Source organism: Tasmannia lanceolata, unplaced genomic scaffold, assembly GCF_043159265.1.
Source record: "Tasmannia lanceolata isolate RefF3 unplaced genomic scaffold, GAP_Taslan_0.1 ptg000004l, whole genome shotgun sequence".
NCBI classification, from domain to species: domain Eukaryota; kingdom Viridiplantae; phylum Streptophyta; class Magnoliopsida; order Canellales; family Winteraceae; genus Tasmannia; species Tasmannia lanceolata.
Window position 1 is genome coordinate 12,657,250 of NW_027518681.1, and position 11,036 is coordinate 12,668,285.

The following is an 11,036-nucleotide window of genomic DNA, read 5'->3' on the forward strand; positions in this document are numbered from 1 at the left end:
CCTAACTGCCAAAACCATTTTAGAGGGTATCTTGAAGCATCCAACAAATAGTATAGTTATATGGGATTTGCTAGGGACCATCGCAGATGGTAGGGAGCTGCCATCTCATATGAATTAAATGAATGAGACAAAAATCTGAGCCTATGTGGCTGCTTTCTCATGCAACAGCTGGTCCGCAAAATACCTCTGCTATGGTCCCTAGAAGCGGTCAAGCGGGAGCTGTAACGCGTGGAAGGCCCCACTCAATATCTCTCACCAACCAGAGGAGCACGAAAATCACGAGAAAGACGATGTTGATTGATCCAACGGCTGGTAAAAACTTTCCTGGCGAGATATAGAGAATCACGAAGATCACGATGTCACGTGTTTTGTCATCCTCACCCAAGAAAACATTTTCCTAATACATGCAGTCATCAAATTCACCCAAAATACACCTCAAAATCACTAATATTGCCATCAAGCGTGCATCACGCAATTTTGCCTCTTGTTTAGGTTTCAATCCAACGGTTAGGATCATCTGATCAGAACATTTTAGCTCTAATAAGGGTGGGACCACCACCATACGGTAGGATTAAGGCCCGTCTGCTTAGCATTTCTATTTCAGAAAATTCGGGCTCTCTCGTTGAGGGTATAAAACTTTGTCGCTTTCAGCACATGCAAAACGCCAGACAATAACCAAAGAGTGGGTAGGAAAAATTAATAATAACTAAAAAAGGACATAATGTTTTCGCCCCCACTTCAGGATAATGCGCCTCCTTGTGGACAGCCTTCAACGCTTTTTGACGTCAAAGACTCAAATCTCACATTATCAGTGGGGCGCATAATCCTCTACAGGGGAGGCGAAAAAATCATCACCCTTAAAAGAAATGAGAAAGAGATAAAAACGGCACTTTGGACAAAGATCCATAGTCTCTCTCTCTCTCTCTCTTCGTTCCACTTCATGGCGATATCTCTGCAATTTTGCCGATTCTCGACCCGGCCGGAACTCCATCTGCCGGAAAATCCAGCCGGAATCCGATTAGGATGCCGGAAAAATTTCTCCGTCCGGTGCGGTGGCGGCGACTCTGCCGCTCCGGCCGTGGAATCGGATTTTGATGCGAAAACGTTTCGCAAAAACCTAACGAGAAGCAAGAATTACAATCGCAGGGGTTTCGGACATAAAGAAGAAACCCTAGAACTCATGAATCGGGAGTACACAAGTAGGTTCTTTGATTCCTCGATGAAATTATTGTTCAATTGATTCTTGAATTCTCCATTGATTCGTTGTTTTTGCTCGGTAAAGACCCTAGAACTCATGTTTTTCTTCTAGAATTCAAATGATTCTGAATTCTCCATTGATTCGATGTTTTTGCTAGATAAAAACCCTAGAACTCATGTTTTTGTTCGGTAAAAACCCTAGAACTCATGTTTTTGCTCGGTGGAAGGTTTGAATTATTCATTTTCCTTTTGCGGAATTTGAGTTCCAGGTTTCATTTGCTTCTTTTTTTTGAGGAAATTTATCGAAATTAAGGGGAATTGAGTTAGGTCGATGTTAGAATTTGGTTTGTAATTTTGGTTTCGGTTTGGAGATTTTTAGGTGATGTGATAAAGACATTGAAGGAGAACGGATACGAGTATACATGGGGTAATGTTAGAGTAAGATTAGCACAGGCATACGGGTTTTGCTGGGGCGTGGAACGAGCTGTGCAGATTGCCTATGAAGCGAGGAAGCAATTTCCAGAAGAAAAGATTTGGATTACGAATGAAATTATTCACAATCCGACTGTTAACGAGGTTTGGTGAATCTAATCCCTACTTTGTTTGTTGCATGGAGCTTTTTTTCCCCTTTTAGTTTGTGAAATGTTATCAGCACAACCATATTTTGATATTTGCGCAAACCCAGCTGTTTTTTCTAATCCCTACTTTGACTGTAGTCCCCCTTCTTGCTCGGCAAGCTTTATGCTTTATCTCGGTAGGCGGAGCTCTCTAACCCCCGTGTTAAGCAAATACCCAAAAGAGATTTGTGCTTACCGGCTTCATATGATTCAGGACCTATTTGGAACTAACCTAACCAAGAACATTATTCAACAGGCCAAATGATTGAATACAGTTTTGAAACCGCACATGTGCGTGAATAGATCCCAGTAAATATATCTTCCTTTCTGGACATTGTGGGGTACCCGATGAAGGGCTTTTTCTTTAGCTGTATAGGAACACTTTTTAGTATGTATCCTGTAATTCGCACTTTGGATACCGTTTTTTTGATGTTTAGAGCTAGATTTATTGAGTGGGACACATTGCTCGAACAATGCTGAGCAAATCGTCTCTAAATTCCTGGCTATTTTATGTGTCCCAAATTCCAAAGAAAGGTGTCGCCCAGGTCCTTGGAGGTTGGCACATATTATAGTCTGTGGATAACACTCGTGACATGTATAATGAAAGGATTTCTCTATCTCAAATGTTCCCAGATAAAATGAATGAGCAACTTACTTGCTAAGATTGGGATCCATATCAAGTTACAGCATATATGCTAGCTACATGTGGTTATGGGTCGACCAAGGTGTGCTATAGAATGGTCCCCTTAAAGATGGATTTCTTTTGCCTTCAAAGGCCCCATATTCAAGATACCATGACAAGTCAATGCTATCACTGGACAGTAGGTAAGTAGGATAGACTCCATTAATCTTCAATTTCAACTGGGTTGCTTGAAATGTTATTAGTATCTGCACCTTGTAGTAACATATATTTAAGTATTGAATCAACCACTCGCTACAGATATGGAGACAATTTCGTCATGGTGGTCAGTAATACTATGATTGCATACACGATACAGCAACACAATCTGTTTATTTTCTTGAAAATTGTTTTTTTTTTTCTGCTTATTTTCATATGAAGAATTTAAGTGTGTATCAAATTGACTGGTACATTATTAAATTGTTAACCGAACTTGCTTTCTTACAGATTCGCATACTCTGGTGTGCTTAGTTGAATCTTCAAGGCCCATGAATATATTGGAAGTCCGTGATATTTTTATGAATTTTCATAGCTCAGGGTTCATAATTGAGATATTTAATTGAGTGCCTCTGTATCATTTAGTTTATACCTATGAAGTTATTTTATATTTTAAATTTGTAGAGGTTGACGGAGATGGGAGTGCAGAATATTCCCATTGCGGATGGGAAGAAACAATTTGATCTTGTCGAAAAGGGTGATGTAGTGGTTTTGCCTGCTTTTGGAGCTGCTGTAGATGAGATGTTGACGTTGAGTGAAAAGAACGTACAAATAGTCGACACAACTTGCCCGTGGGTGTCTAAGGTACACATTTCAGAGAATGACATCTTGCGCTAGTCTAACAATGACATTACTGGACATCTTTTTTCATAGTTTTTTATCGCAAAATAATTTGTAATTTTTTGAATTTTTTTAAAGGTCTGGAACTCTGTTGAAAAACACAAGAAGGGGGACTACAGTTCAATCATTCACGGTAAATACTCTCATGAAGAGACTATTGCAACTGCATCTTTTGCAGGGAAATATATTATTGTGAAGAACATGGCAGAGGTATGTTTTTTTTTTTTTTTCATTTTCCCACTTTGTTGCTTGTGTTCTTCCTTCTGATGATTCAAATAATCAAATGTAGTTATACATGTTTAGTCACTATTGTTGGAATTGTTTAACTGAAACCAGGCAATGTACGTATGCGACTACATCCTTGGAGGCAAGCTCGATGGATCTAGTTCAACAAAAGTGGAGTTTATGACGGTACAGATTTGCTGTGTCTGTCACTGATAATTAAAAAAAATATTCTTGGAATGATTCAGTGAAATAATAGTCTGTATGTCTGCAGAAATTCAAGAATGCAGTTTCCCCAGGGTTTGACCCAGACGTTGATTTACTAAAAGTAGGCATTGCCAACCAAACTACAATGCTCAAAGGTGAAACCGAAGAAATTGGTGAGTCACGATTATACTATTATGGTGTATCTGCCATTTCCTTTTATCTTTCGGGGAAAAAACAAATCTTTCATTCCCTTGTTATTTTGTTCGTACAATGGAGCTTGTGATATTTAGGCTTTTACTTGTTCAACTTCCCAGGGAAATTGGTCGAGAGGACCATGATGCAGAAGCATGGAGTAGAAAATATCAACGAGCACTTCTTGAGCTTCAATACGATTTGCGACGCCACTCAGGTACTGTTCTCTTGACAGATTTTCTCAAGACATCGGGTCACTCTTACGAATTCTTGGCAATTAGAAAAGTTGGTATAGAAGGTAGTTGTGGTCAGTGTCAATGATTCTTCAATCTTTTGGAAACCTGTGCTAGTTTTGACCAGCATACTGTAACTGTAATTGTCAGTCTAGCATAACTATTCACTGTTTTTCTTTTATCTTTTTGAATGGCACATAACTATTCATTGTTCACACCAAGTTATAGCTTTCCCATGTGATTGTCCACAGAATTAAAAAAACACACACACAAGGAGGCTCTAGAGATGGTGATCAAACACGTCATGAAGTGGGGCCCATGGGCACCACCCACTTGATTTTGAAGAAATGTGAAGAAGAGTTCAGGTGGATTTCAGTTTTAAGCAAGACAATTCTACCACTTGTTCAACTTCAGACAAAGTGTCCAATATGACTTGTTGCTAGTCAAATAGGAGCTATTCCACCTGGGCCACATTAGAATAGTTTCTTTTATTATTCATTTTTTTTATTATTTAAGTTAGAAGTTTTTGCAGGATAAGTCATACAGTCCAGTTGCAGTGTTTGTTAGTTGTTTTAAATCAAATAGGACTGTTGTTTAGGGGAAGTGTATGTTGCTTGTCAATTGGTTCAAGCAATCAGACATTGGGTTTGATTAGAAGTCTAGGTGAAGAGGTCATGGTAGAGCCTAGTTATATAAAACCTTATGGCGATCAAAAGCATGATTGAATGAATGAAGAAAAGGGCTTCTCTGCAAACACCAAACCATCGGGAGTGTGAAGCCTCCATCCTCGAGGGCTTCTCTGCAAAGACCAAACCGTCGGGACTGTTAAGCCTCCATCCTCGAGGTGTGACACCTTGAACCTAGGTGTGATGCCTAGGGTTTTACTTGCATGGCTCTAACCTACCTAGTTTTCTTATTTATCTGGTTACAGATATTTAGATCTGCTACTCTCTAGTTAGTTCTTATGTTTTCCTGTTTTAAATCATACTGCCTTCTCTTTTCATATTCTACCATTCAGTCTCTATTTCTTCAACCATTCATCTAGAGCTGTTCGACATTCATTTCCAATCCCAAGACCAGTTTTATAAACCCGAAACTTTGATCCTTGTTAAAATTTCCACGCCAGCCATTCATCCAGATTTTGATCTTTTGTTGTTGAACCTGAACTATTACACCTTTTCCTGTCGCATTCATGATCCTGTTAGTAATTTTGTTACCAAACTGTCAGTCCAATTTTGTTTATTTCTTTTAAAGCTTGTAAAGTCTGAACGCAGTTGTTTATTTATTCTACTGTATTTAACAATTTTTATCCTAATCCAGTTATAAGGAGATCCGAACTTTCTTTCCTAGTTTCCTTCCCTTCCTGTCTGACATCATTATGAGTATACTTGAATTCAATTTCCAGTCCCAGAAAATCTACCTTATCTACTTGATATAGAGCTTGCAACATGTGAAGAAGGATTACCACATATCTAAAATGGAAAAAATAGTCCTTTTCATTACATTGATGACTTGCATGGAATTGTAACAAATTGGCAATAGTAAGAAACTTTGATGCTTACAAGGAACCAATCAAGGTGCTAGCATGTGAGTTACTGAATTTAACCTTTGATTCATTGTAGCAAATATCAATGATATTTTTTAAAAGCTTGTTTCTTGGGACTTTGGATAAAAATGAACGTCGAAAATATTCAGAGATTTTATGCTCTTGTGTGGGATTGAGCCCCTACCTCTATGGTAAAGGCTTTGGCCTTCCACCCTGTGGTCAGGGGTTCGATCCCAGCTTACCTATCAAGAAAAAAATTTATGCTTTTGTGTCCTCCTCCTCCATAAGGAAATGAACTTTTTCTATAATACAGTTTTGGCAATAGCTAGCGAGCAGAGTTTGAAGCCCTGTCTCAACCTTTTATGCCTCAAATTTCAACCAGAGAAAAAGAGTACATAGGAAATCCTAGCTGCATCCCAAACATCATAGCTTACATGAATGCTAAAACTTCATTTTCATGCTGATAAACCATCTCTCTACAACCAGAACCCATGAGTTGGTATACTCCTGTTTAGATGTCCTATAAACTTGTATGATCTTTCTTATTTTAAATTGTTAGTTGTCCAATTCTGAAAATGTCACATGGGGACCACCCCTTTCCTGCGGTATAGGGATCGATCCCTTGTGTTGAGAACTGAGAGTGTTCATTTTTTGGAGACCATCTCTTTAGAGGCATGGTTGTTTGTCTCCACCAAGTGTTTATTCATAAACCATAGACCTGTGTTCCTCACCTTTCAAATATGTTCGTTGTATTTCTTTATTCTGCGTATTACTCCTGTGTGTGTTTTTTTTATAAGACACAAAATGATTTTATCTTGTACCGCATGCTTCCCAATCTTTCCTAACTATAGAGCTTTTGTGCTGCTAACTTCGATTGAATAGAGAGTATCAATTCTACAAGTGTCCCCCTTAAACAATTGTTAGGTCTTTGCACATATAATCATGCTAATTGGATTGACCTTTCCTGTAAATTGAATTTGAAACTTATCTCAGGAGCGACAAGATGCAATGTATGAGCTGGTGAAGGACAAAGTTGATCTCATTTTAGTAATTGGTGGATGGAATTCAAGTAATACGTCACATCTACAAGAGATTGCAGAGGACAAAGGAATTCCGTCCTATTGGATTGACAGTGAGAGGAGGATAGGTCCTGGGAACAGAATAAGTTATAAGTTGAATGTAAGCTTGAAGAGGAAATCATTGGAAACTTGTTGTTTTCTTGCCTAGCCATTTGATTAATTTAGAATGATAGTAATGAAGCTGTTTTTTTATTTATTGTGTCAGCATGGAGAACTGGTTGAGAAAGAAAACTGGCTACCAGAGGGTCCAATCACCATAGGTGTAACTTCAGGTGCTTCTACTCCTGATAAGGTAATTTTCTTAAATAAGAAAATCTCTGCAAATAAATTCTTACAATCTTTGACTTTTGGGGCTTTCCTGTCCCTAATTGTAGCTTGGCTTGTTGGATATAAGTTCTGTTTGGGATTCACGACTCCATGGTATATGAGTGAAAGCTTGAATACTTGGATCTCCATAGTATATGAGGAAATCCGAGATTCTACAATTTTTCTTGAAAACTTGGCAGCTAGAAATTGGTATAGAAGGAAGACACGATCGATGACACTGATTCTTTAAGAATCAATGACATTTCAATCGTTGATTGACACCTACAAATGTTGATGTTGCATAACTATTCATTGGTTGACACCTAGTTTATAGGGAAAATAATGTGCTTGAATTTCCTTTTCCTAATCATGGAAAATCTAGCCTGCCCTACTTGCGATGCAGCTTGAGTTACTATATAATGGATAATTGAGCAATACCATAAAGTTGATGGAAGCAGGACATGCCCCTCATATTTAAACTGAATTTACCAATCATCTACGTAGTAGAAAACTAAAACACAACGCTACTAATCATAGGATTCATAGGTTCTTCAACTGAAAAATCCTATGGACGAACTTGGGTTGAGGATGTCCGATTTCCATATTAGTAACTGAAAAATCCTGTCTCAGGAGAACTTAGCTATGGTAAATTATATCCGATTTCCAGTAGCTGATCATTGGTTCTATCTAAATTTGTACCTTTTCTTGACTTTTTATAGATTCTAATTCTTATGTGATTGGCTCGAACAGGTTGTTGAGGATGTCCTTATCAAGGTGTTTGACGTGAAACGTGAAGAAGCTTTGCAGGTAGCTTGACTTGGGGCATCACAGAAACTTCAAGACATGAGTAGGCATTCAAATATTGCCGGTTGGTTATGTGCCTTGTTATTTATAATACTTATAAAGTAGGGGCTGTGGAGAACATTGTATTAGCTATGTAATTGTTATTTTTCATATGTAAAAGTTCAACAGAAGTCCCACGAAGAATAACTCAAGATGGGTATGGATCGAAATACTCTTATGTTGCCAGTTCTAGAACTCTGAATGTGTATTGCTCGCAGAAAAAATTCGATGAAGCATCATATATTCTCCTGTTCAATCATTTGTATTGGCCTTTACTCATTTCTCAGAAAACAAAGCAAAAAAAAATTCACTTATATTGGACTTAAAACAGGGAAGATAACTTGGCAAAACAAAAGAGTCATGGCAAAGGAGAGAAATCTAGTCAATCTACTGCCGTATTTTCTGAAGAGAATTATGTCTGTTGTTTGACAAACACATCAAAAGAACCAAAGCGAGACTCCATCCATGTTTAGTTGAAGATAGATTGAAGAGCCAAGGCAAAGTTTTGCTTTTGTGCCTCTAAGGAGACGACCATGGAGTTTAAAAGCAGCATGCTTTGGGGGCTGAAAAGGAAGAGAGATGGGCCCCTGCAGGAGCCTAATATACATAACAATGTTTTTTCATCTTGCATACAGGTCATTCAAAGTACTCAAACTGAGAATTACGTCAGTGTCGACAACAAATTTCGCGTAATTCACTAACACGAAAATTCGATGACAAATTACAGAGAAATTATAATTAAATGAAAAGTGGTACAACTTTCTACAATCCTCTGATTAACGATAAAATTGTGAAGACAACAATCGGTATGTTGAAGATGAGGGCTTTCGCAGCTTGATTCTCGTTCTTCGGTTTTTGAAGATGTGTAAACTTCACCATTTCAAAAAAGATGTGCAAGCTTCACTCCGGGCTTCGCACTTTATCGGTTGTGAAGATATTTTAATTTTCTTCTAGTGAAGGGCTTTTTGTGGTGGCTTGTTCTTTCGTAGGAGAGAATTCTTAAGTACTTGATTGCTTCGTTGAGGTAGAATTTTTCTTGATAGTCTTAGTGAGGGAGAGCTTTCCTTGTGTTGAAGTAGCTTTATCTGTGGATCCTTCCTTTTCTTCTTAGTCTTCCCTTTTTGCTCTCTTTGCTTTGCTTTTTGGTTTTTTTTTCTCCCCCTCTAAAAAGAGAGGAAAAATCATTATATACTACTCCCACATGCAATAACTACTCACAACCACTAGCATAGTGGTGCAAGTGGTTGTGGGACCCACTACCTCTTTGTTTTGGTTTTGGTGGTGGTGGTGAGTTGTACTTGAAATGGTGGCCATTTAGTGGGCCTCCCATTTGGGCTCAAGTGAGACCACCTACATTTAGACACCTAAGCTATATATACACTGAATCAAGATACATACCCTTAAGTTACATATTGATCTGCCCACGGCCTAGCATAAAAACGTCAAAATATTGTGCTAATACGATTGAGACTTTAATAAAAAAGTAAAAATGCACGTGCAAGCGGTTTCTCTACTTAAAAAAAATAAAATAAGAGATCATATGTTGTTTGTCAAAAGGGTTCGATGTGGAAACAAGTTTAGAAGCTTCTATACATAAGGAAATACGCAAGAGGTGTAAAGTCTTAGTTTAATTTACAGAACATCTTCACTTGTAATACTCTTTACATGTAAGGTGTATACAAAATTTGCAAAAAACAAAACCGGAATTACTTTTATATGATCATACGGTCCTTTATGCAAATCCAAATTGAGCACAAAAGTAGCTGAGAGTCTTTCTTTGTAGAGTTTTGTGGATGGGCAGTGGGAAAGAAAAGACAGCAGCTGTAGGATGATCCAAACCGTCCATGTGATAGGCATACCGTAGGATGATCCAAACTGTCCATTCGATGGGCGCCAATATCATTGGTAATTAATTAATTGTGGATTTTTTGGTGGTTTCTTAAGAGGAAATGAGGACATGAGGAAGTGGGGGAAAGAGAGAAGAGACTTTGCGATTAAAAACAAAGGGCATGGGTGTGGCAGCCTAATGGCAATATTTGTTTGAATGGGCATACGGTGGAGAGGTAAAGAGGGAGGGTGATAAAACATTTGTGGGAAGCGGAGATTGGTGCTTGGAAAAGCAAAAGCTGATGGGATAGGCCACCAAATAGGCTTTGGACGAGATAGAAGGTTGGGTTTAGTGGATTGGCTCCAAGTGAGGCAAGTTTTGGCTGTTTTTTTAGGGGTAGAGTTCATAAGTCGAATGACAAGAATACCCTTACTCTAATAAGAAAAGGTCAAATAGGGAACAAGACCAGATAAGGGAAAGTTCATGGAATTTAGACTAAACTATGAAATAAATAAATAAGATAGCAAAAATAGCCTAAGGAATTTCATAAAGCTGTATCTTAAAGGACAGGCAGAATACATAGAGGACATAGTTGGAATTAAGGCTAAAGTGGGCATGAAAATAACCCGTGATTCTCGCTTTATATATAGTATAAGGATTTTAATAATTTGTTTTATTTATATTGGCATTTTTTGTCTTTTATAATAATGGTATGTTTATAAAGGGAAATGATACATGAGCTCATGTATCTTGTCTTTTAGCATTTAATTGTCATGTAAGTGCTTTTTGCGACCATAAAAACCCTTTTACTGCTCTTTAAATGTAAAAGACAAGAAACATGAGCGTCATGTATCAAAACATGTTTGTGTTGAAATCACTTCCCTATGTAAAAATCTTGAAATTGGAAAAAGTGTCATTTGCTAAAGAGTTCTTAGGAAACGTGAAGAATCCACATACTGCTTTAAAATTAGGATCAATTACCAATGGGGGACAAAAATTAGGTGAAATTATCAACATGACCCATGCTTTTCAGAAATTATCAATGGGGGACAAAATATATCTTGTCATTAAAAGCTGGACGAAAATGCCCTTTTTTTAAGCAACATGTTTTGCTTTCCCACTTTTCCCTCTTCTCTCTTCTTTCCCTCTTTTTTTTTTCACACATTCATTTTCAACTTTGTTTTTTTTTCTACATTACCAGTCATCTTCTTCATCATTTAGCCACCATTGGAGGTGGGAAAACTCAAAAA

At 37.8% G+C, this 11,036-nt stretch overlaps 1 protein-coding gene across 1 annotated transcript; it reads left to right on the forward strand.

Annotated features, from left to right (window-relative positions):
• The first annotated feature begins 902 nt into the window (after window positions 1–902).
• Window positions 903–8,214, forward strand: LOC143875540 (4-hydroxy-3-methylbut-2-enyl diphosphate reductase, chloroplastic-like). The gene is made up of 10 exons (XM_077377112.1): window positions 903–1,199; window positions 1,577–1,773; window positions 3,115–3,294; window positions 3,409–3,540; window positions 3,667–3,741; window positions 3,827–3,932; window positions 4,074–4,168; window positions 6,724–6,909; window positions 7,015–7,101; window positions 7,866–8,214. Exons 1-10 carry the CDS (start codon window positions 941–943, stop codon window positions 7,929–7,931), a joined length of 1,383 nt encoding a protein of 460 aa, XP_077233227.1. The 5' UTR covers window positions 903–940; the 3' UTR covers window positions 7,932–8,214.
• Window positions 8,215–11,036: the final 2,822 nt, after the last annotated feature.

Excerpts from the sequence above, each read along its gene's own strand:
- LOC143875540 (XM_077377112.1), top strand. The coding sequence starts at position 941 with ATGGCGATATCTCTGCAATTTTGCCGATTCTCGACCCGGCCGGAACTC. Across the intron at positions 1,774-3,114 it reads ACAATCCGACTGTTAACGAG|AGGTTGACGGAGATGGGAGT; the intron begins GTTTGGTGAATC and ends TTAAATTTGTAG. Across the intron at positions 3,742-3,826 it reads CAAAAGTGGAGTTTATGACG|AAATTCAAGAATGCAGTTTC; the intron begins GTACAGATTTGC and ends GTATGTCTGCAG.